Source organism: Desmodus rotundus, unplaced genomic scaffold, assembly GCF_022682495.2.
Source record: "Desmodus rotundus isolate HL8 unplaced genomic scaffold, HLdesRot8A.1 manual_scaffold_360, whole genome shotgun sequence".
Classification (NCBI taxonomy): domain Eukaryota; kingdom Metazoa; phylum Chordata; class Mammalia; order Chiroptera; family Phyllostomidae; genus Desmodus; species Desmodus rotundus.
This window is the reverse complement of record NW_026527435.1, coordinates 12175-37391: the sequence shown is the minus strand read 5'-3', so window position 1 is coordinate 37391 and position 25217 is coordinate 12175. Positions and strand designations below refer to the sequence as shown.

The 25217-nt window shown below is 50.8% G+C and overlaps 2 protein-coding genes across 7 annotated transcripts in view; both read left to right on the top strand.

Annotated features, from left to right (window-relative positions):
* The window catches only part of SIRT2 (sirtuin 2), a gene marked incomplete at its 5' end in the record, with an annotated part of 17878 nt that extends 5756 nt beyond the window's left edge, over positions 1–12122 (top strand). Inside the window, 12 exon segments of the mRNA XM_053917870.1 lie at positions 1282–1323; positions 1478–1584; positions 1698–1754; positions 2214–2282; positions 7494–7623; positions 9650–9709; positions 9998–10053; positions 10199–10275; positions 10361–10412; positions 11002–11072; positions 11216–11282; positions 11403–12122. Coding sequence (XP_053773845.1) covers positions 1282–1323; positions 1478–1584; positions 1698–1754; positions 2214–2282; positions 7494–7623; positions 9650–9709; positions 9998–10053; positions 10199–10275; positions 10361–10412; positions 11002–11072; positions 11216–11282; positions 11403–11558 — 944 coding nt within the window. The 3' untranslated portion in view covers positions 11559–12122.
* On the top strand, positions 12103–25217 carry RINL (Ras and Rab interactor like). 6 transcript variants are annotated; one of them, XM_053917866.2, is made up of 13 exons: positions 12103–12227; positions 12465–12604; positions 13550–13630; positions 13829–13976; positions 15362–15464; positions 16416–16488; positions 16575–16639; positions 16758–16868; positions 16963–17364; positions 17754–18065; positions 18324–18455; positions 18609–18772; positions 24501–25217. In XM_053917866.2, exons 2-13 carry the CDS (start codon positions 12594–12596, stop codon positions 24615–24617), a joined length of 1719 nt encoding a protein of 572 aa, XP_053773841.1. In that variant the 5' UTR covers positions 12103–12227; positions 12465–12593; the 3' UTR covers positions 24618–25217. The 6 variants fall into 6 exon arrangements, with proteins under 6 accessions (XP_053773841.1, XP_053773840.1, XP_053773843.1 ...); XM_053917865.2 differs by having other exon boundaries at positions 12219–12604; XM_053917868.1 differs by lacking the exon at positions 24501–25217 and adding an exon at positions 20419–23907 and having other exon boundaries at positions 12219–12604.

Sequence of the window (25217 nt, the reverse complement as noted above, 5' to 3'; positions counted from 1 at the left end):
CTGCGCCTCAAGGCCGTCTGCCAGCCAGTGGCTGAAGAGGCAATTGGGCTATAGGGAAACAGTTCAACCCCTGCCAGGCCTTCCCGTCCTCATTTCTGAAAGCGGATAAAAATGGGGAAATAAATTGCTTATAGGTACACAAATTATGAGTCTCAAGAAGCTTAGTACAATTGACTCAAAGAACAACAGCAAACACACACACAGCTAACCCTTGAATAACGCAGTTTGAACTGCACGGGCCCACTTACAGACAGGTAGGTTTTCTCAATACATGCTGTGAATGTGTTTTCCTTGTGGTTTTCTGAATAATTCTATTTTCTCAAGCTTACTTCATTGAAAGAATACAGTAGTATGTAATACATATAGCATACAGTTATGTATTAATTATTCTTTACTTTATAGGTAAAGATTCCATCAGCAGTAGGGTATTCGTAGTTAAGTTTTGGAGCAGTCAAAAGTTATACACAGATTTTCGACTGCCAGGGTGGGGCTGGCGTCATCTCTAGGAAACCCTCACGTTGTTCAAGCGTCAGCCGTGTAGCATTTGCTCAGCGCTGGGCACAGATCGAAGCTTTACACGCATAAATTCACTCAACAGCTCTGCAAGGTCATTGCTGCGTGCTCATTTAATTAATAGAGCAGGCAGCTGGAGTCAGACGGCTGACCTGAACTGTCACGCCCTGCTAGTGAGCAGGAGAGCCAGGATTTGAAGTCCCCACCCAGTGTCCTGTTCACTGGGTCTGGGCTAAGGGTGGCCAATGGAAATTGCCAGATTTCAGGTGACTGGTGTGTGTTTGATTGCAGAGGAAAGGAATGTGTATAATGTGCTAGAAATAGAGGGTCATTCAGGACTGTGTCCAAAAGATGAAGTGCTGCCAGAGAATTTTACAGTAACCTGTAGCTTTTCTAGGGGAATCGCCAACCCCAGCCTCCTCATTAAGATCTCGTGTTTTTCTCTAGCTCTGGTCAGGGACAGAAATTTCTCTCCAAGTGAGGGGCCTTTCCTTGACGAAGTTGGTATAATTTCAAACAGTAGATTTTTTGTCCTCATCGTGACTCTTTCAACTGTGTGACTGCTTCCCCTCTCAGAGCCTTGGTTTCCTCATCTATAAAGTGGGGATGTTAACACCACCCACCTCAAGATGGTTGAGAGGACCGTTCATGCATTGGAAATTGTGCCCCAGCGCCTGGCACTGAGTGAACAGTGTCGGGGGCTATGATGGATGGTGTTATTTTGGGGCTCAGCAAACCAGGTCACATGATGCATACACTCTCTTTCAGGTCGCAGGGTTATCTGTTTGGTGGGAGCTGGAATCTCCACATGTAAGTGCCCCTCCCCCAGTAGCGGTCCCCTGGTTTTGGGAAGCCCCTTCCAGGAGCTGGGGAGAGCTACGTCTAGGACCTCACTTGGAGGGTCGCTATAAAGTAGAGGGGGCCCAAGAACCTGATGGATTGCTCCCTGCCCCTCCTCCCCTAGCCGCGGGCATCCCCGACTTCCGCTCCCCATCCACGGGCCTCTATGCCAACCTGCAGAAGTACCATCTTCCCTATCCGGAGGCCATCTTTGAGGTTGGCTACTTCAAGGTACGTGCAGGGAGGAAGTTCTGCAATGATGGGGTCAGGGGAATGGGGTCCTCTGCTCTCCTCTCACCAGGGACATCTGGGTGCCCACCTGCCTTTCACTGTCTCTCCCACAGAAACATCCAGAGCCCTTCTTTGCTCTCGCCAAGGAGCTGTATCCTGGGCAATTCAAGGTGAGCTCTTTTTTCAGCCAAGGGCAACAGAAAAGGGTGGCAGAGACCACTCGGACAAATATCATGGGGTCAAGAAGCACCTGGGCTCTGGGCTCAGACTGCCTGTGTCTGATTCCTAGTCCCTTATTTCCTGCTCTTTTAATCCTGAGCCTCAGTTTCCCCATCTATAAAATGAAGCTGACACTATAGGAAGAGGGTTGCTGTGAGGCTTAAATGAGTTAATAATACGTGTAAAAGCCCAGACTCTGGAGCGAGGCTGCTTTTGTACAAATCCCAACTCCATGGCTTGGCGGCTGTGTGACTTTGGCAAGACAGTCGACCTCCCTGTGCCTCAGGTTCCTCATCTGTGAAAGGGGGACAATGATGGGCTCCACCTCAGAAGGTGGATGTGGTGATTCCCGAGGCAAAACAGGATCCTTCCGTGTCACTGTCAGCTTCGTTCTGATTGCTTCCCTCCAGCCGACCCTGTGTCACTACTTCATCCGCCTGCTGAAGGAGAAAGGGCTGCTCCTGCGCTGCTACACTCAGGTAGGTGGGCCGGTGGGCGTCTGTCGGGGAGGAAGAGGGTGGGCTGCCAGCGACCTGGCGCCTCAGGGCCAAGAGCTCAGGCTGCTGCTTCTTTGTCACATGACCTGCAGTGAGTCATTTCCCCTCTCAGCCTCAATTTGCCCTTCTATAAAGCAGAGGCCAGAATAGCTTCACGCTCTCAGGTCTGTGGTGACAGGACAGGGAAGTCCCCTCAGGGCTGTCCCCTGTGCACCGAGAAAGGAACCTCGTGTCTGAGGGAGTGGTCACCATGTACGCCATAGATTTCATAAATGGTGGGGTTTTCCAGCAGATGGTACCAGAGTGACTCCATCTAACAAATCCACATACTGTGACAGCACCCTAACTGGTGACGGACGTAGTATGTTAAGAAAGGGACATCTTTCTGTAATTTGCACAAAGGCCTCATGTACCATGTCAGGCGCTGAGCCAAATGCCTCACCCTGGGGAAGGCAGGCGAAGGCGGCTCACCTTTTTGGCTCCTGGACTAGTCAGCAAGAATTCTGGGATGTCGCACCCCTAACAGTAAAACATGTTTGCACCTCCACCTTTGTTTTACTATTATGTATTGAAATTCTATCGTGCATGCTATAAATTATACCTCAGAACCCAAAATTATAAAATAGAGAACACATGAATATAAAGAGGTATTCTATTCGGTTTTAAAAGATTTCATTTTTATTTATTCTTAGGGAGAAGGGAAGGGAGGGAGAGAGACATCAGGCAGTTGCTCTGACTGGGAATCAAACTAATGACCTTCGAGTCCGCAGGCTAGCACTCAGTCCACTGAGCCTGGCCAGTGGGGCGGGGGGCGGGGGATACGGATTCTAATTTTTCCTTCCTGACCTGGCCCTTTGCAGCCTGCAAGCTCATAAGCTGCCACCAGGGGGAAGATGAATTCTTTGTAGGTCGAGATTTGGCGAATGGGGGCAGGTGCTCCTGCCTAGAGCTGGTGCTGTGATGGGGAGGGGCACAGTCACCTTCTAGGAGGAGCCCAGGCTCAGGATAAACCTGACCTTTCTTCCCAGAGGGTCAGCTGTATCCACGGGAGGTGGCTCAGACATGACACAAACACCTCACCTGAAGCCAAGTGCCCTCCATGCACGATGTCATGGGCTCCTCACCTTGGCCGTGCCGGCATCCCTGTTTATCGACTTCTGGCACCAATGTTTACTGATTGTCAACCCGGTGCCAGGCCCTGCAGGCAGCAAACAGAGCAGACACCCCTGCCCTCCTGAAGCTGACGCTGTAATGTGGGACGACATGGTGGACAAGATGAATAAGTAGCTTACCTAGGGTGGCAGATGGTGAGAGTTCTGTGGAGCAGGATTCAGCAGGAGAGGGGAATCCAGAGCTCTGTGTGTGTGGTGGGGGGTGGAGTGTTGCTGTCAGCCAGGTATCAGAAAGGCGTCACTGACAAGGGGACGTTTGGACAAAGACCTGAAGGAGGGGAGGAGGGAACCGGGGGATTATCTTGGGGGATTGTGTTCCAGGAACAGGGAACAGCTGGTACAAATGTCCTGAGGGACACTGTATTTGGCATGTTCGAGAATCTGGATCAAGTAAGCGTGAGGACAGTGGCAGGAGAGAATGGAGAAGACGAGGTTGGGGAGGTGACAGGGGTAGACCACGTGGGGCCTTGGGGGCCATGGCTTTGACCTTTCCCATGCGTGAGATGGTACCACAGGAGACTCTGAGCAGGGTGAGGATGAGACCGGGAGTCCCGCTGGCTACCTGTAGGGGCTAGACTGTGGGCACAGTGGGGAGAGGTTACAGAGCCCAGGGAGGAGGCTGCTGGGATGGTCCATGCGGGAGAGGGTGGGGGCTGGGCCAGGATGGGGACCGATGAGGGAGAAGAGGTGAGTTATGAGCCCATTTTGAAAGGGGAACCAACAGGCCTCGCTGACGAATTAGGTCTGAAATGATTCATGAGAGAGAGGAGTCAGGACGACTGGACAGCTCTTAGCCTGAGCACCTGCCGCTTCTTACTGAGATGGTGGGAGGTGGGAGGGGCAGGGGCAGAGGAGGAGTTTGCTTTAAGGCCTATGGAAGTTGAGATGTCCACGTGGAGATGTGGACAGACGGCTGGACACCGCAGTCTAGACTTGTACCTCAGGGGCAGCGTACAGACAATGTTCAAACTCAGCAGACAGGCTGAGATCGCAGGGTCCAGCACGAGGAGCCCAGGCCCCAGATGAAGTGGCCCATCAGGGCTGCACAGCAGGTCACTTCCCAGCTCTGCCCCGGCAAAGACCCTGCTCTGGACCCTAAAAGCACACTGACTGCCTGCCCTTTTTACAAGAGAGCCAACATGAATACATTCTGGGGTCAAAGTGTACTCTCAGGCATTCTCCCCACCAATTGCTGTATTTAGTGCATGAAATGTACACACAGTACCCCTAATGGCAAACCACCTAAAATAGATAAAGGTGGGAAAAAATCTTTCCTCTCTCACATTTCATGAAACCATTTTTTTTCAAATTTGACCCCCTCTTCTTTGATCTCAGCCTCTATTTGAGTCATTGACCCAGTTTTCTGGAACATGTTGTCTTCACTTCTTTCTGAATTGTGATGACGCAGCAATCCTGAAGCACGTCTCCTGCTATTTTTATCTCGAGGCACACGTGTCCTCTCAACTGTGAAAGCGGTTGTCCTGCTCATTTAGGTCGCTGTGATCGCCACAACAAAACGTTCTTTTAAATACATATGGCATTTGTACTTTCTTTATGACCAGTTTATTTGCCACTTTTTATCATGAGAAAATTTCATGATAATGGAATTTCACTTACCATGAAAATCTTTTAACTGGGCAGCTAAAGGAAGGAAATTCTTTGTCACCACGAATTCATTGGCCTCAAACCTCAGATTGCCTGTTGGTAAGGCACAGCCACACTTTTGTCTGATTTTTTTTAAAGATTTTTATTTATTTATTTTAAGAGAGAGGGGAAGAGAGGGAGAAAGAGAGGGAGAGAAATATCAAATCAGTTGTCTCTCACACACCCCCAACTGGGGACCTGGCCTGCAACCCAGGCATGTGCCCTGACTGGGAATCAAACCGGCGACCTTTCGGTTTGCAGGCCAGCGCTCAATCCACTGAGCCACACTAGCCAGGGCGAAAGCCACACTTTTAAAACAGAAAATTATTGTTGTAAGTGTGTATTTCAGACAAACTGATGCCACGTGCTGGCGAGCACAGTCTCAGACACTCCCTGGGCTTGGCTTTCTCTCACCTGACCCCTTGTCTGGAAGACTCATCCGTATCCACACCCCTGTAGCAGCTTCATGCTTTTAAAATAATTTTTAAAAGATTTTATTTAATTTTAGAAGGGAAGGGAGGGAGAAAGCAAGGGAGAGAAACATCAATGTGAGGGAGAAACAGTAATCGACCGCCTCTCGTGTGCACCCCAACCAGGGGCCAGACCCGCAACCCGGGCGCATGCTCTGACTGGGAATTGAAACGGCGACCCTTTCCTTTGTAGCATGACACCCAACCAACTGCGCCACGCCGGCCAGAGCGTTTTTTAAAAAATATATTTTATTTATTTGATTTTAGAGAGAAGAGAAGGGAGGGAGAAAGAGGGAGGAAACACTGATGTCAACGAGAAACATCCATCATCTTCATGCTTTTTAAAAGCTGCCATTGGCGATGTGTCAACCAGGGATGTGATGTTTTGAAACAAAAAGGGAACTAAGGTTTAAAAATCAGGAGGTTTCAGGTGAAAAATCCAGACTTCAGTCTCCTCCTGAAAACCGGGAGGAGCTGCACCCTGGGTGGCTTTCCCAGGGAGAACGGTGGGCTGGAGTTGAGTAGCCACTGCCCACTCTGGGTACGGCCCGCCCTTGCCCAGGGCCCGCCTCCTTCCCACGGCCTGTTTCCTGCCCAGCTCTGGGGCCACAGGGCAGCCGCTGTGTATCACCTTGAGTTCAGTGCTTGTCCTTCAGTACCAAACTTGCCTGGGCCGGACTGCCCCGCCCTCCCTGCAGGCCACTGCTGCTGACTCCTTCGTGTGTCTCCTTTGAAGATACCCTATACTTAGGCAAGCAGATACACAAATTCAAATATATTTTTTTCACATCCTATACACACTGCTTTTGTGCTTTTGTGACCTTTAACATCTTGGCGAGATCATTTCATATCAGCACGTACAGGTTGGCCTCATTCTTTGTTTTTGTCTGTGGTTTCTTGATTACGCGTGGTGTAAAGAATATCAGGGTCATTTAGGCAGTTGTTCACACTCTTGAATTATTTGCATGCACACTGCTTAAGCAAGGGAGTCAGCAGTCGGCTGAAGCAAGTAACGGGCAAAACTAGGATTTCTAGTAGGGAAGAGCTGACTGCAGGCAGGGAGCAGACAGGACCATTGGGGCCATCTGCCCTTGAAAGGGAGCCTTTCAGTTGTTCACCGAGTCTCCGGGAAACCTTCTCAGTTCAGCTGGGGGCCGAACCTGACGGGCCATCTCTGCTCCGCCAGCACCTGCCTGGTGGGCAAACAAAAGCTGGTCCAGAGGGGCTGTGTGTCTAGAGAGAAATGAGAGAGCACAGATGTGTCTGTGGAAGAGGATATTCTTGTTTGGTCAAAAAGGAGAGTGTCTCTGTCTTAAAGGAATACAGGTTAGGATACCACCTATGAAACAGACCGTAGTCAGAAACCTCGCTGCAAAATAGGAAAACAGTGTGATTAAAACCAAATAGTAACCCCTGAGTTTTTAATTTCTTTTAATGCTGGGCCAGGGCTGCCACATACAGCTGTGCAGCTTGGGTACTGCACCAGGACGCCACATCTGGGGGGAGCGGCTCCAGTTACAGTGGAAACAGTGTACATTTCTACTTTATTTCAACAGATTCCTGGTTGGTGGCACTAAAGTGTGTAGTTCTAACAAAACAAATAATCTGAAAAATAGAAGAAAAGTGGCCTGAATTTGCAGAAAAACACCGTATGGGCTGGGTGGTGGCCATGAGCCTGGCCCATGTACATTTGAGTTTGGGCCCCTGCCTGGAAGCATCCATGACTTTTACCCTTTTAGTGGCACCATCAGAATTAACAAGTTTTCAGACACACTTTGCCCCTTGCCTGCCTTCTCTCTCCCTCTCCCTGCCCCACTGGTTTCTCTTGGTTACAACTCCCTGCTCTGTCTTCTGCCCCTGAGGAGTGTGGTTCACTCCTGACCCTCTTCCCTCCATCCCTCCTCCAGAACATAGACACCCTGGAGCGCGTGGCAGGCCTGGAGCCCGAGGACCTAGTGGAAGCCCACGGCACCTTCCACACGTCGCACTGCGTCAGCCTCCTCTGCCAGCAGGAGTATCCGCTCAGCTGGATGAAAGGTGAGGGGCTGGAGGTCATCCACGAGGGCAGGCCTCCCTCCCACTGTCCACCTCTCAGCACCAGGGACAGGACCTCTATCCAGCGGGCACTTGTTCTGTCCTGCACAGCTCTGTGTCTTGGTAATGTCAGCCTCCAAAGATTTGAGGTGACAGTGAGATTCCTTGCCTCTAGCACCACCCCACAGCCACCATAGGATGGATGCGAGCTCCAGACCCAATTCGGTCACACGCAGAGACGTGAGTTAGCAGAGAAGGTCCCAAATGGTCACATGGCCTGTTCTGTGAGGTCATGAAACCCTCGCTGTCTGTCTGTCCTTCGAGGGGCTCCAACCCTATTGTACATGAGGTGCTCATCAAGGCAAATGGAACTAAGTTTTTTGTTTTTTTTTTTAATTGTATTTATTTCTTTTTAGAGAGAAGGGAAGGGAGGGAGAAAGAAAGGGAGAGAAACATTGCTGTGTGAGAGATACATCGATCAGTTGCCTCTCACACACCCCCTAATGGGGACCTGGCCTGCAAGCCAGGCATGTGCCCTGACTGGGAGTCGAACTGGTGACCCTTCGGTTCACAGGCCGACACTCAGTCCAAGGAGCCACACCAGCCAGGGCGGGACTAAGTTCTGAGAAAAGCAGAACTGGCCAACAGAACTTTCTGAGATGAGGGAAACCTTCCATATCTACCTTGTCCAATATGGCAGTCACTCGCTACTTGTGACAGCTGAGCTCTTGAAACATAGCTAGTGGGACCGAGGAGCTGAATTTTAGATTTTATTAACTTTAGTGTGAAAAGCCAGTATCTACTATGATGACTGTATGGGACAGCACTTGCACGAGCAGCACAGGATTCAGCCCATGAGTTTCGAGGGAGCAGAATCGATGGAGTGTGAAGGCAGACACAGGCCTGGGGAGGGCTGAGGGCTGGGGCTGCCCCCAGGGGGGCAGACTGCAGGGCTTGCTAAAGTCATAGTGTCTGCTCATGTAAGGACAGAGTGTTCGAAAGGGGGGAAAACCAGCCAATCCACATTTCTTGAGTGCCAGCAAGAGACTACTTCTGACATCCATTGTGCTGGTTAAGAAGTCACTTATTTCATCCTGGAAACCCATTTCTGGCATTCTTTATGCTGACTTCACAAAGCCTCTGGTGTCCGTGGGAGATAAGGACAGCCCTTATAGCAGGGCCTCTGGAGTGTGGCCTTTTTTACAAAACACCAGCTGACCTCCCCTGGGGTGAGGAGGCCTGAATAGCGAGCCACGCACAGCTGGGGGTCACATACAATTGACATTACCCCATTATGTTCGTGTACAGCAACAGCACGTGCAGCATGCACAAAATAGCATAATGTCAACGCAGAAATGTTTCAGAGCAAATGACAGACATTAAAACAGTGCTCTAAATATTTGTCGAAGAAATGAATAGTTGAATGAGCGAGCCAGGATTCTGTGGGTTGCAAGTGACAGAATACTTTTCAAGTTTCTTTAATCAATGAGCAATAAGGAGCATGATTGTCACGAGGACGGTGTGTGTGTGGTGGGGGGTCAGTCACAGAACCCAAGGGTGGGAAGCGGCTTCACCTAAAGACCTCTCCCCACCCCAGGACCATCTGCATACTCTTTCCTCTTGTTTTGCCACCCGGCCTGCGACCACCAGGCCTCTCTGGCCCAGGAGGAAATAGGGATGCCCTCAGAGACCCACAGGCAAGCTTCACTCCCAATTCCCCAGGTTGGGGCAGGGCATCCAGTGGCCGCTGTTAGGAGCATGTGTCTGCTCATGTGTTTATTCTTCCATTCAGTAGCTAAGCCTGGCGCTGGGAGCCACCCCTGGACTCCTGCGGCATGGGGGAGGGGAGGGACAGTTTTCTGAGAGGGGGTCCTTTCTGAGCAGGTCAGATACCCCAGGAGGTTCCCTGGTGACTAAGGTGTGTTTGTGTGGACAGTGAAGGAAGGGGCAGGGGGAGGTGGCAGGCAGGCCACAGCCCCCAGCCCAGAGCCTCTCACCGCCTTCTCCCCTTCCTCTTCTCCGCGCCCAGAGAAGATCTTCTCCGAGGTGACTCCCAAGTGTGAGAAGTGTCAGAGTGTGGTGAAGCCTGGTGAGCCCTGGGGCCTGGGACAACCAAGGGAGATTTGGACTGGGAGCCCCCATCCCCTGCACTGATCCTTCCCAAGAAGACCACACTCACCATCCACCTGACTTCTGGTCCCCCTCGCTCCAGGGAGAGGTTTCCGTTCTCTGGCCTGTCCCTGCTTCTCTGCACTCCCACACAGCTCTGAGGTCTGCCTCCTGCTCCTGTCTGTTCTCACCTCCTTCCCTTTCTCTGCCTCCCCCACTCACCGTCTCTTTCTGTCCTGTGTTGTTTGTCCATCTGTCTCCACCTCAGACATCGTGTTCTTCGGTGAGAACCTCCCAGCACGCTTCTTCTCCTGCATTCAGTCAGTAAGTGTCTCCCTACCGCCCTGTGCTCAGCCCACATGGGAGCAGCCTGGGCCCTGCCCTGAGGAGGGTCACTTGCGCTTGTGGTAAGGTGGGGATGAGGATGGCCACCCAGTCCCGGAGCCCTCATGGCACTCCCCCTCCACAGGACTTCCTGAAGGTGGACCTGCTCATCATCATGGGCACCTCCCTGCAGGTGCAGCCCTTTGCATCCCTCATCGGCAAGTAGGTTGGGGGTCAGGGCTGGGGGGATGCTGGGGGTGGGGGGAGCCAGAACAGGTCCTCACCACTCAGTTCGCCATCCCCCCAGGGCACCCCTCTCTACCCCGCGTCTGCTCATCAACAAGGAAAAAACTGGCCAGGTGAGTCAGCTTTTATTCATGCACTGCCGCCCCCACCCCAAATTCTTCCCTTCCTGCATCTGGACGAGTCTGTAGGGAACCCAGTAGTTCAGACCACTGAGGCTCAGGAGGAGGGATTCCAGAATCTGAAGGGATCAAGTTCCAGGCTGCTCTGACTAAAATTCCTTAGTTCTCTGGGGCATTCAGGGAGCCTTCTGAGCAAGTGACAAAACCCCAACCCAAAGCGACTGAAGCCAAAACAGGGATGTTGCACTTCCTGGGACTGAAGGTCAGGGTAAGCTGAAGCCAACACCTTGGCCAGTGACATCAGAGTCACCAGCTTTGGGCTCCTTCCTGGGGAGCGATGTTTCCTCAAACCAGCAAAAACATACCTCATGCCAGACACTCTTGTAGGCGTTTTTCCCGCATTAACTTACTGACAGTACAACCCTAGGAGTGGTTCGGTGATCATCCCCCTCCACAGGTAAGGAAACTGAGATTCGGAGAGGCCAGACCACTTGAGCAAAGTCACGGAGCTGGGATACAAACCCAGGGCACCTGGCTCAAGGGTCTGTGCTCTTAGCTCCCCCCACACTCCCCTTCCCTGCAGACTGACCCCTTCCTGGGAATGATGATGGGCCTCGGAGGAGGCATGGACTTTGACTCCAAGAAGGCCTACAGGTGAGGCCTGGGTCTGCTGTGAGGGGTGGAGCCTGCAAGGGACAGGTCCAAGGTGGGAGGAAGGGCATGAAGTCACACGGACAGGGCAGCACTGGCAGGGGCCTGGGGCAAGCCTGGGAGATCTGACTCTCACTCACCCGCAGGGATGTGGCCTGTCTGGGTGACTGTGACCAGGGCTGCCTGGCTCTTGCTGACCTCCTCGGATGGAAGGTAAGGAGCCCGGGCCACCCCACCCCACCCCAAGCCCAGTCGCTGGACCCCTGCCCCGCGGATCCTCTGACTTCATGAGGCACGGTGGCCTCTGACCGCTGGAAATATTGTCCCCCGCAGAAGGAGCTGGAGGACCTTGTCCGGAAGGAGCATGCCAGCATAGATGCTCAGTCAGAGTCAGGGCAGCCCAACCCCACCACTTCAGCTTCCCCCGGGAAGTCCCCACCTCCTTCGAAGGAAGAGGCCAGGACCTCAGCGGGGGAGAAACCCCAGTGATCCCCGTCTCCCAGGCAGCACACCCAGCTCCTCCGGGACGGCTGAGCCCCAACTGGCTGCGGCCCTCCCTGACTTGAAGCTCTTGTCTGGGGAGCTCAGAGCATTCCCTCAATCTCATAACCACTCGCTCCCAAAACTGGGGTCCCAGCCCCCTGACCCTGCCAAATCCCTAACATCTCCTGGGGGCTGAGGCCCGGGCAGCCCTGTGTAACAGCCATGGAGCCTCTAACCTCCCCCAGGGGTGAGGATCGACCTCCCCTAATCTCTTAACTGCTCCCAGGGGGTTGGGGGGCCTGCAAATTTCTAACTGTCCCAGGACAGGTCCCCAGGACCCCATACTACTGCTCCCAGGGGCCTGTCGCCAAGTAGACAAAATCTAACCTACCCTGGAGGGGGGGCCTCCAAACATAATTCATCCAGTGGTGGGGGTTGGACTTCCCACTTCTCGGCCTCCAACTCCCAAAGTGGGTGCTGGGCCACCTGCACTCAGGACCCACCTCCATGTGTGGATGGGCAGATGATGTTGCTTATTGGAGACAAATTAAAAACAAAAACTAACAATCAGCTGTCTGGCCTCGCTATTCCTTTCTGTAGGCGCACCAGGAAGCAGCTGGAGGGAGTAGGGGAGATCTCGGGCCACTGAGGAAACCTGGAGATCTAGATGCTCTCGTGAGAAACAGAGTGAGGGGTGCCGTGAGGGGCCTCCAGGGCGGGTGGGTGCCTCGGGGCTCTGAGCCCTGGAATTCGAGTCTGCCAGGGTCCCTTCCTCTAGAGCCCTGCCACCTGAGGCCTGAGCCTCCAGGAATAGGGAGGAAGGTCGATTTCAGATACCCCCAGCCCCGCCTCTTCCCCCCTAGAGCTCAGCTTCCTCTCTGAGAGGAACACTTTCACTTCCTGCTCCTCCAGCCTCGGAGAACAGGTAGAGGCCCCCAGGGACTGAGCAGCTGGCGTTGTTACCCGCCTCTGCCTCCTTTGGTATTAGGCAGCTCCCCATCCGGCCCTGCCCAGCACCACCCACCTCCTCCTGCCCCTCTCATGGGACCCAGGTGAGCATCTGCCTCCCCCCCCACCCCACCCCTGCCTGCTCCTCACTAGACAGGGTGCCTGCTTTGGTCCCCTCTTCCTAACACTCTGGGCTTCTGGTCAACAGGGGGGCTGGTTGATTTGCTTAGCTGTTTATTATCCATATTTTCTATCTACCCCAAGAAGAATGGATGCCCCTGAGATCAGGGCCTATTCTGTCCCCAGGACACCAGCACCTAATTCTGGGCCTGTACTCAAAAATATTTGTGGGATGCATGGACACATGGACCTAGGCTCCCCACTCCTGGGAGAGCTGCAGGGGAAATATCCAAAAATGCCTGCCTCAACCGGTGACCCACTCTAGGACTCTGTACGCGGTTAAGAGCTGAGGTCTGACAGACAGATGACTAGAGAGACGGCTGTGTGAGAAAGCAAAGAAAATAACGGTAGAATCTATGTAGCGAGTGTGTGGATGTTCCCTGTGAAATTCTTTCCATTTTTCTGAATGTTTGAAATTTTCATTAAAAAAAATGTTGGGGGGAAATATTTGAGGGCCCCTCCATGGTCTGGGAGGGGAGAAGGGATGTGGTGTAATGTTTGTCTCATTTATGGAGCCTACTCTTGGCAGAGCCCTTTTCCAGGCACTGGGTTATGGGTAGGCTTGTTACTCAGCTCGTCCACATTCACACGCCTGCACTGGATGTTAAAACCTGAAATACTGCCCTACCACTTGGCAAATACTTGTCATTTTGAGTCCTCTCCCTCTCCCCTCACCCCAAGACACACTGACCTCCCTCCTGGGATCCCCAGAGCACCCCACCACCCAGTGATGGAAGAATTCACTCCTGGCTCAGCAAGGAGCCTTGGGTCCATCTGATTGGTCAGGGTCTCTGCCATATTGGTTGTAAATATTTTGAACATTACCCCTGAACTGGAGCAGCCTTGAGCCTTATCTTCCCCCCTGCCAGAGGCAAGGCCATGGCCTCCCACATCCTGAGGATGGCCCAGCCAGAGGACCAGGCCTCGGCAGGCCTCACCTATGGGGAGAGGTAAGGGCTCCTGGGCTGGGGTCTCCATCTCCTGCCCCTGGATTCAGAAATCCCTTCCATCCAGTGCTGCCCCCCCACAGAACCCTGAACCCCATCTCACCCTCTACCCCTGGGCTACCCCTTCCTGACCTTTGGCCCCACCTCAATGTCCAACTGCCCCTTTCTGACCTGTGGTCTCCTGGACCCTGCACATCCCAGACTGGAGAATGGGGCAGGTGAGACCTGCTTAGGGGTCCTCAGGGCCCCAGAGCCACTGCTTCGACTGCAGAGGATATGGGGGGTGTGGCAGATCCCAGAGCTGGACGCCCAGGGTGCAGAAGCCCTTCTGGAGCTGTGGCCACCGGGGGTGAGTACTCACAGCCGGGGACCCTTTCTGACCCTCCTATGACACCTTGGATCAGTCAGGACTCTGCCAGTTGCTAGTAACATACACGACACAAACAGGCCAAACCTAAAAGGCCACTTACCAATTCAAATGACTGAATAACCCAGAAGTGATTTCAGGAACGCCTGGATCCTGAGAATCAGACAACCTACAAATTTCTCTTCATCCTATTTCTTGGCTTTGCTTGAAACTGGGGAATTCTGAATGTTTGGGGCTGTAAGTAACAAGCACTCTTTCTACAGTTGTTTAAACAAATAGGCATTTCTCTTTCCAACATAATCAGAAAGGCAGCTGCTGACTCTGGTTCAGCAGCTTGGGTGGCGTCAAGGGCAGCAACTTCGCAATTCTCTTGGACTCCCTCGTGGTTGCCCAGTGGCTGCCCCCGGCCCAAGCGCACACGTGTGTCCCAGGCAGAAGAAGGAAAAAAAGGAAGCTCCAGTTGCATCTATTTTTTTTAAGATTTTAATTTATTTATTTATTTATTTATTTATTTATTTATTTATAGAAAGGAGGGAGGGAGGGAGAAAGAGTGGGAAAGAAACATCGATGTGCAAGAGAAACATCCATCAGTTGCTTCTCTCACGCCCCCAACTGGGGCCGTGGCCCACAACCCAGGTATGTGCCCTGACAGGAATTGAACCAGTGACCTTTCATTTTGCAGGCCAGCGCTCAACCCACCGAGCCGCACCAGCCAGGGCACATCTATTTCTTTTACCAGCAAAAGCAATATTCTTTAATTTGATTCATAATATATGGATGGGGCCCAGTAGCAATATTTTTTAAAGCTCACCTACGAGTTATACAGCCAGAGATGGGAAGTACTGACTATTATTCATCTTCGATGGCTCTGTGTATTAATGCCTTGGACAAAGCTGGTGTGCTGCAAGGAATAGGGGATAGATTTGGATAAGATAACTAATGGGTCTACCGTAGCTTCCTCCTTGGGGGAGCTCTCTCCCTATGGTGGCACAGATAACTGTCCCCAGCTCAACACCATATCTCACCAGGTTAGTAACCCCAGTGTAAAAAGAGGCCTCTTCCCAAAGAGCTCCAGCAAAAGTCTTATGGAAGATTTCTGTTGGCTGAGCTTGAGTCACATGCCCATCTCTGAACCATCTACAGTGGTCAGAGAGCACTGTCATCCTATTGGCTAGGTCAGGTCCTGGACCCATTCTGAGGACTTCTGGGAAGTCGGTCCCACCCACAAGTGGACTGAGAAGGAGGGGGACCTTCTCTAAAGGAAATTTGCAGCATGCAGTCCTAAATAAGGGAAATGGATGCTAGGCAGGCAAAAATAACACATCTGCACAAATCCTCTTGGTGCTGACCTTTGTCTCTACCCCCAGAGTTTCCTGGTCACAGGACATGACCCCAGCCAGGTCCTGGTGTTGAGGACAGGACCTTCACCAGGGGAAGTCAACACTTACCAGATCCAGAAGCTTCCTGGAGGTGAGGAGCCTACCCCCCAGGTTTCCAGTCAATAGCAAATTTAGCATCAAGAGCTGTCAACTTTACTTCCCAATATCTCTCAAATCTTCCCAATCCTTTCTGCCTCCATAGCCCTAGTCTGAGCCAACATCAGCTCTTTCCCAGACAAGTTGAATAGGCTCCTCTCTGGTACTCCTGTGCCCACCCTTTCCTTCCTGCAATCCATTCTGAGCCCAGCAGCCGGAGTGGTATTTTCAATCAGATGTTACACATTTCTGCCTTAAACCCTGCAAAGGATATGCAATATCCTTAAATAAAAATTTAAACTCATTGTGATGGTTTATGAGGTATTTCAGTAGCCAGCCTGCCCACCTGTCCATCTGCTGCCCCTCATTCACTCTGCCCCAGCCACACCATTCTGTCTTCTCTTCCTTGAGCACACTGGACGAATCCCAGCCTTGGGGCCTTTGTATTTGTTCACCCCATCTGAATTAACGCTCCTCCTTGAATGGTTGGTCTGGTCTCCACCCTTCAGCCCTCTGTGGAACTGTAACCTTCTTGAGCACCACAGCAAACATAGGCCTGGTCATTTCCAATCACTCTGCTTTGCTCATAGCACACAATACAATATATTTATCTCTATTTTTCTACTCATTTATTTTCTGTCTCCCCACTAAAAGGTTAGCTACAGGAAGGCAGTGATTGTGTCCGCCTTTTCACAACTGGATCCCCAGTACCTGGGAATGAAAAGGTGCTCAACAAATACTTGTCTAAATGAATAAATACTTGGTGGCATAAGTGGGATGCAAGCATAAAGACGCAGGAAAAGGTGCAGACTCCAAGAAATAGAAATTTCCCTGTGTGAAGGTGCTTGGAGGGATTCAGGACTTGGAAGAGAGAGTCCCAGGGAAGAGGAGGCTGCCACCCTCACAGTTTTCTAACTTGTCCCTCCTTGCTCCCTCCCTCCCACAGGTGTGTGTCTGGAATCCTCCAAACTCTGCATGCCAGACCTGCCCCATCTCCTGGCCTTCCTATCAGCCAGCAGGTACAGTTCACCCATCACAAAGGTTAAGGGGGATCCTTTCCTAAGCCACCCTACCCACATTAGGGTTCCCACTTATCTTTTCTCAGGGATGTTTTGCCCAGAACTCTGCTCTTGCCCCCTCCTGCTCTAGGGCCTGGGGAACAACACGCAGGTGAGGCATGGTTGTCTATGGGAGGGGGAGGCCTGCTTTCCACCTACTTGGCTCAGGAGGATGGCACTTAGGGGACAAGATCCTCTGCAGATTGGCAGTGTCCAACTCCATACCTCAGGGAGGGTGCTCTCCGTGGTGAACAAGGTCTACCTGGAGATCCACAGAGGGCAGGGGACAGAGCAGACTTCCCCAGAGACACCTCCAGAGACTGCCAAGAAAAATGATCCAGGTTAGTGGGGTGGGGGGAGCCTGGGGCCCTGGGATGAGGGCCGTGGGAGCTCTTTGCAGCTGTTCTGTGGGACCAACCCTCTCCTCACATCCAGCCCCCAGGAACCCTGCCCCTCATCAGGTCTCTTGGGTGGAAAGCCCACTCAGCTCAGAAGTACACCATCCTGGGCCAGCTCTGGCCAGCCTGGGAGAGGAGGAGGAGGAGACTGACAACTACAAAGATGAAGAGGAAGGACCTGAGGATGTGCTTACGAGTCACGTCCAGGCTCTGGCCAGGTCCAGGAGCAGCTATGTGGCCAGACAGTTCCGAGGCCTCAAGGCACGCCTCACCTCAGACGCTGAGGGCCCCCACAGGCCCGGAGACCCCGCCACAGAGCTGCTTCAGGATGTGCGGCACCTCCTTACTGACCTCCAGGATCACTTGGCAAAGGACCCCAGTGTCAGGGCTGTCGTTGGGAGCAGGGGGCCTGGGGTCCCCCAGAAGGACGAGGATCTTGGTAATGGGGAGGACTGGGAGGAGACTTATGGCCACTCCCTGAACCCACACTGTTCACATTTGCCATCACTTGGTTCTACATATGTATTCACATGCAAGTTCTTCCTCCCTATCCCTGTGCACACCTTTTCTACTCACACGCCCTTTCCCACATAGTAACCCCTATTCTGTTCTCTGCTCCGTTTCACACAGGTGTGACACCCTGATTCCCTCTCACACGCGTGTTCACACCCAGGGTCCCTCTTCCACACATGTTCATACCCGTGGCTACACTTATGGGTGGCCAGAAGCTAGGGAGGGGTGGCAGTCTGCCAGGGTGGGTGGGTGGAGCGAGTAGGTGGACGAGGGGCAGCCCAGCGACTCTTCCCTCCCCCACTCCACACCTCGCAGGCCCCGCAGTGGAGGCGGCCTTGTGCCGGGCGGTACTGGCGCCCCTGAAGCCGGCGCTGTGGGCTCGACTCCGCACGCTCCGCGCCCCAGAGCTGCGGCGACTGCGGCGGCGACAAATAGCTCTGCGAGCAGGGGCTGGGCCTCGCGGAGCTCAGGGGGCGGGGCCCGAAGGACAGGGCCCCGCCTTGCGCAGCCGCATCCACTCGCGCCTCGCGCACCTCCACGCCGCTTGCGCCCCACGCCGCAAGGTGGCGTTGCTGCTGGCGGTGTGCAGTGATGTCTACGCGGGGCTGGCTTCGGGCCAGAATGAAGGTAAAGGAGGAGTCTGCATCTACCTGAATGTGGAGCGGCCTTGAGGGTTGCGGGAGCACGAGAGGAGGCTCCTGTGTGGACGTCGATGGGTAGGGTAACGTGCTCTATGGGAGGCGCCTTTGCAGGCCTGGGGGTCAGGTAAGAGGCATTTGCACGCCCAGCAAGGTGAAAGGCAGCCAGAGCTCGTGGTCCTGGGGATCGAATGGAAGGGGCCTGCACGCCCCCATCTATCTCAGAGCCTGCCCTCGGCTTCCACAGAGCCCCTGGGCGCTGACGCCTTCCTCCCAGCGTTGACCGAGGAGCTTATCTGGAGTCCGGACATTGGGGAGACACAGCTGGACGTGGAGTTTCTCATGGAGCTCTTGGATCCGGAAGAGCTACTGGGAGAAGGTGAGGCCCCATCCCCAGAACGTCAGGACCCGACAGGGTGGGACCCCAAACAGCCTGACCCTGCAGCAGGTGGAAAGGCGGGCAGACTGACGGGGCCTTCACGCCGCAAGGGGAGCCAGGAGAGCCGCGCCAACCTCTTCTTCTTGCCCCTAGCTGGGTACTACCTGACCACATGGTTTGGGGCTCTGCACCACATCGCCAACTACCAGCCCGACGCCGGACGTGCGCCAAAGGGGCTCAGCTCTGAGGCCCGTGCCTCCTTGCGCCAGTGGCACCGCAGGCGGACGCTACACAGACAGGGCCTCGCCAGATCTCAGGTGACCGGCCAGTTGGACTGTGGGTAGAGGGGCGGGCTGGCCCTGTTGCCTTTCTGACAGAAGGCTCCTGCCTGCCCCCTCAGGCTAACCTGCCCTTTGAGGAACCCTGGGGAATAGAGACTGTGCCAAGAGACCAATGATGAATAGGGTCTCAAACCTTTCTGTTCTTCAAGCAAGATACAGAGGCACCCGTTCTTTAGGGACAGCAAGGAGGAGGAGGTTCCAGGAAAAGGGAATGGCCCACCTCTGGGCCTTTGCATTGGCTGTTCCTGCTTCTTGGAATGCCCTTCCATAACATCCACACTGCTCCGTCCCTCCCTTCTTTCAGATCTTTAGGCAGATTTCACAGTCTCAGTGAGGCTCTCTCAGACACAACTGTGTAAAACTGTAACTCCTCTCCTTTGACCTTCCCGGTGGAAGGCAAGAATAATGCATCCCCCCACCCCACCCCCACCCCGATGTCCACTTCCTAATCCCCAGATTCTGTGACTATGTTACCTTATGTGGTGAAAGAGACTTCACAGATGCAATTAAATTAAGGATCTTAAAATGGGGAAGTTATTCTGGATTCTGGTGGACCCAATGTAATCACAGGGGCCTCATAAGAGGGAGGCAGGAGGGTCAGAGTCAGAGGAAGAGGTACGATGGTGTGAGCAGGGGCTGGAATGAGGGCTGGGAGCCAAAGAATGCAGGCACCCTCTAGACACTGAAAAAGACAAAGAATGCATTTCCCCCTGGAATCTCCAGCAGAAACTCAACCTGTAATTTTAGATCCCTAAGGTATATTTTGGACTTCCGACTTTCAGAACTGCAAGATAATAAATCGGTTGAGGGGGTTTAAGCCACGAAGTTTGTGGTAGTTTGTTACAGCAGCACCAGGAAATGAATACACTCCCTTACCCTAATCTTTATTTTTTTTTTCATAGAAGTTATCACTTCCTAATATGCCATATAATATGCTTATTTATTGTGTTAATTGTCCATAGTCTTCCTCCCCTTAGAATAGCTCCATCCAATAGGAATACAATGCAAGCCACACATGTAATTCTAAATATTCTAGTAGCTACATTTAAAAAAAAATGAAAAAGGAACAAGTGAAGTTAACTTAAATAACATTTGATTTAACCCAATATATCCCAAATATTATTACTTAACATGTAGTCAATATTTTTAAATTATTGAGATATTTACCATTCTTTGTGTATATGTGCTAAATCTTCAAGATCCACTGTGCAGATCATATGTCAGCACCCCACAATTCAGACCAGCCGCACTTCAAGGGCTCAGAGGCCACACAGGGCTTGTGGCTACCATTTTGGACAGTGTAGCCTTAGAATGTCAGCTCCAAGAGGCTAGGGATCTCTGTTTGGTTCATAGCTGGATCCTCAGTGCCTAACAAATGCCTAGCACACAGTAGGTGTTCAACAAATACTTGCTGAATGATTCAACGAACAAAGCTTCTGTGGTAAAACTGAAACGAGTTTCCCAAAAGACACCCAGGTCCTAGTCTCTAGAATCCATGATTGTTACCTTATTTGGAAAAGGGCCTTTGCAGATGTTATTAAATTAAGGATCTTAAAATGGGGAGATTGTCCTGGATTATCCAGGGGGGCTCTAAATGCAATCATGTGTATCCTCATAAAAAGGAGGCAGAGGGAGACTTGACACAAATTGGAAAAAGCAACATGAAGACAGAGCATAGAATCGAAGACAATGGCCTTGAGGTGACGTAGCCTGAAGCCACCAGGAATGCTGTCGGCCACCAGAAATTGGACAAGGCAAGCAGTAGCCTCTGAGCCTCCAGGAGGAGGTCCTCCTGACCCCTTGATTTAGCCTGGTCATATTGATTCCAGGCTTACAGTCTCCAGAACTGTAGCAGAATAAATATCGTTTTCAGGCGCCAAGTTTTTAGTCATTTGTTACCACAGGCAATGGCAATGTAACAGTTTCTCAGCTCTTAACATAAAAAAAGAGTAGAATGAATATCCAACTCAGTCTCACTGTAACAAGGGACATTCATCTACAGATACAGTAATTAAATAGAAAAGCAGGAATGTCACCAGATAAGGACTGGGCCTGGAGTAGGTCTGCCTCAGGCCAGTCAGTAGTGTGTGGGTTCTTGACTTCATGCAGGAAAGATCTCACAACACGAGTCCAGGTGATTTTGAGAGTGTGTTTATTAAAGCTGGGGACAGTGAAACAAGGACGGGCTTAGCACAGAAGCAACAAGGGAGAGGCTAGGTGGTTCTCTGCTTTGGCTCCCTAAGAGATGTTACAGCAAAGAAGTGAGCCAAGGCGGGGCTGCTGTTAGCTCACTGGAAAGTCAGAGAAAAAGGGGTTTTGGAGACAGGTTCAGGGGGTAAGCCCAGGATGAGCTGCCACTGCTGCTGCCCACTGCTCCCTTGCTTGTAAGTCTTATGGGGACCCTTAGATTTAGGAGGAAGTAAAAAGTTCGTGCCCCAAAAGGGCAGGGCATGCTCTGCAGCAGGGGTCCTCAACCTCCAGCCAGTACTGGTCTGGGCCTGTTAGGAACTGGGCCGAACAGCAGGAGATAAGCTAAATGCAACGTACTTGAATCATCCTGAAACCATCCCCAACCCCCAGCCCCCGCCATGGAGAAGTCATCTTCCATGAACCCGGTCCCTGGTGCCAAAAAGGTTGGGGACCACTGATCTAGAGCAAGCCCACCCGGGTCCTTGTTGTAAGGGTTTTCATTTCTCCTCTGCAGATGAGAATCTTAGGGAGGCGGGTTTCAGCAGAATATTCACCAGCTTTCCAGTTGCTTTTTTTTTTTTTTAAGATTTTATTTATTTTTAGAAAGAGGAGAAAGAAAGAGAAACATCAATACCTCTCACACACCCCTTACTGGGGTCCTGGCCCACAACCCATGCATATGCCCTGACTGGGAATCGAACTGCCGACCCTTTGGTTCATAGGCCAGTGCTCAATCCACTGAGCCACACGAGCCAGGGCTCCAGTTACATTTTTAATATGCTGATGCATCAAAATGAGCGTACAGGGGAGTTTGGAGTCATTTTGGGGTCTATTTTATTGCTTCACTTTTATCTTGGGTCTCTCTGGCCTTAGTGGGGTATTTGTTTATTTGTTCCCCTGATTTCATCTGTCCTTGGGTTTAGTTGGCACAAATGGCATTAACTGGGTCTCTGTCCTCTATCTCCCTGACCTGGGTGGTTTAAACTACGTATTCTCTGGTCAGCGAGGAGAGGTGTAAACCATCTGTTCTCTAGTGTTCTTAGTTCGGGAGGATAGGGCCTTGCTGTTCACTGGCTAGCTATGACTTGTTCAAACAGTTTGGCCCTGTTTAATATTCTTGTCTCAGTGTCCCCATTCTGCTTGCCCAGGAATTTTCCTAGCTTCTTACTACCCTGCCTCAGAAAGATCCCTCTCAATCCATCTGACAAAGACATGCCTTGTCATTAAAATTTTACATTTTACATTTTATAATGATCAAAATTATGTAATTTTAGGTGTCAATTAAAAATCGTGCCGGGAAAGAGTTTTCGCAATTGTTTTTCAAAGTCCAAAAGCTTGAGGAAGGCAGTGGCCTGTGATCTTCTGTTCAGACAGAACTAGGGGGGACAGCCAGGCCCCGAGAGAACCGAGAGGGGCAGCTCCACCTTCAAGAAAGAGCGGACCTCCAGGGCAAGCAGGGCGCCAAAAATTGCATTGCATTTATGTATTATGTGTTTGTGTGTGTGTATTATTAATTTTTTAAATTGTGGTAAAAACATAAAATTTATTCTCTTAACTACTCTTAAGTGTACAGTTCAGTCGTGTTAATTATATTCACACTATTGTGTAACAGTCCTCTGAAACTTTTTCATCTTGTAAAACTAAAACTGTAACTATGGAACGCAACTCCCATTTCCCCCTCCCGCAGCCCCTGGCAACGACCCTTCTACTCTCTGTTTCCCTGACTTTGACTGCTATAGGTGCCTCGTATAAGTGGAATCGTGCAGCATTTGTTTCTTGGTGAACTGGTTTATTTCACTTAGCATAATGTTCTCAAGGTCCGTTCATGTTGTAGCACATGACAGAATTTCCATCGTTTTTTTAAAAGATTTTATTTATTTATTTTTAGACAGAGGAAGAGAGGGAGAAAGAGAGGAAGAGAAACATAAATGTATGATTGCCTCTTGAACACCCCCACCTGGGGACCTGGCCCATAATCCAGGCATGTGCCCCAGCTGGGAATCAAACCAGCAACCCTTTAGTTCGCAGGTCAGCGCTCAATCCACTGAGCCACACCAGCCGGAGTGATTTCCAGCTTTTTAAAGACTGAAAAATTTCCATTGTATGCATTTTGTTTATCCAGCCATCCATCAGTGGACACTTGGGTTGCTTCCACCTCTTGGCTATTGTGAATAATACTGCAGTGAACTGGGTGTGCAAGTATCTCTTCAAGACCCTGCTTTCGTTTCTTTTGGAGATGTACTGAGGAGTGAAATGACTATCACATAGTAATTCTATGTTTCTTTTTTTGTTGTTCTTATTTATTTTTTTGGTTTTGTTTAGTTTTTATGTTTCTTTTTCTTTCTTGATTTTTTTTTTTTGAGGAAACTCTAAACTATTTTCCACAGCAGCTGCACCATTTTACATTCCCACCAGCAGTGCACAAGGGTTCCAGCTTTTCTGCATCGTTATCCCTGCCAACCCTTGTTTTCTGTTTGTTATTGTTTTGTGGTTTGTTTGGGTTTTTTTATAGTAGAGGTCTTTATGGTTGTGAGGTGATACCTCATTGTAGTTTTGGTTTGCATTTCTCTAATGATTAATGATTTGAGCACCTTTTCATATCCGTATTGGCCTTCTGCATATCTTTTTTGGAGAAATGTGTATTCAGGTCGTTTGCCTACTTTTAAATTGGGTTATTCTTTTGTTGTTGAGTTGTAGGAGTTCTTTATATTCTGGATATTAATCTCTTTTCAGATATATGGTTTGCAGGTATTTCTTCATGTTCTGTCAGATTTCCTTTCCACTTTGTTGATTGTTTCCTTTGATGCACAAAAGATTTTGACTCAATCGAAAGTATCTATTTTTACTTTTGTTGCCTAATCTTTTGGTGTCATATCCAAGAAATCACTGCCAAATTCAGTGACATGAAGCCTTTCCCCCCATATTTTCTTCTAGGAGTTCTATAGTTTTAGGTTGTATATATATATATATATATTTTTAAGAGTTTATTTGTTTACTTTTAGAGAGGGGAAGGGAAGGAGAGAGAGAGGGAAAGAAACATCAATGTGTGGTTGCCTCTTGTGCACCTCCGACTGGGGACGTGGCCTGAAACCCAGAGATGTGCCCTGACTGGGAATCAAACCAGTGACTGGTTTGTAGGCCTGCACTCAATCCACTGAGTTACACTAGCCAGGGCTGTATGTATGTACTTTTAACATCGTTTTGGTCACGTTATCTGACATATAGTCCAACATATTATTTCTCCACCTGTCTCTCCCAAAATAGCTGTTGCATCTTTTTTTAATCTAAAATTGAGTCTGGGCCTGGGCCAGGTGGCTCAGTTGGCGGGAGCATCATCCCGTGCACCAAAAGTTTGCCAGTTGATTGATGTTTCTCTCCCTCCTTTCCCCTCTCTCCTAAAATAAATAAAGTCTTTGAAAAGAAAAGAATACAATACAATCTGGGATTGCATGCAGCAGTTGGTTAGCACATCTCTTCGGTCTCATCTAACCTGAAACAGCCCCCTTGTCTCTAGTTTTGCTGTCACCGACATCGGCCCGTGGGAGAGCCTCAGCCAGATGTCCTGTGGACAGTCTCACTCTCTGGATTTGCCTGGTGTGTCCTCCTGATCAGATTCTGGTCCTGCACTTAGAGGAAGAAGATTCCATAGGTGGCATCCAGTCAGGGGCCCCATGACCAGTGATGCTAACTTTGCCTGTGGAGTTAAGGAGCACATTAGTTTGGTGGAGCTGCCATAACAGAACACCACAGGCTGGGTGGTTTAAATAAAAGAAATCTGGGTAAAAATCAAAAGGAATTTGTGTTCTCACAGCTCTGGAGGCTGGAAGTCTGAGATCCAGGTGTCAGAATACAATCCAGGTTGATTGTATTCTGAGGCCTCTCTTCTTGGCTTGTCTCGGCGCATGTCTGTGTCCTAATCTCTTATGAGGACACCACACGCATTACATTAGGACCCACCTGTATTGTTAGGTAGGACAAGGATCTCAAGGTCCGGGCTATTCTTACTAAATACTATTCTTGCTAAATATTAAATGTAGCACAGTATTTTGCAGACCAGCCGTAAACAGGACGAGCTGACAGGACCCCAGCCCAATAGTGTAGCCAACTGAAATTGTTACAGAACAGACGGGGGCGGGGGTGAATGATACACTATTACCAAAAGGACTCCCCCTTTTTCTCTGGGGTTCCCCCCCACTCCAGTACTAGGTTCCCTTTGTCCGCTGCCAGAGGA

What these genes read in the sequence shown, in the direction of transcription:
- RINL (XM_053917866.2), top strand. An exon ending in CCAGAAGGACGAGGATCTTG is followed by an intron (nt 17,365 to 17,753) that starts GTAATGGGGAGG and finishes CACACCTCGCAG; the next exon opens with GCCCCGCAGTGGAGGCGGCC. An exon ending in AGGGCCTCGCCAGATCTCAG is followed by an intron (nt 18,773 to 24,500) that starts GTGACCGGCCAG and finishes CCTTGTCTCTAG; the next exon opens with TTTTGCTGTCACCGACATCG.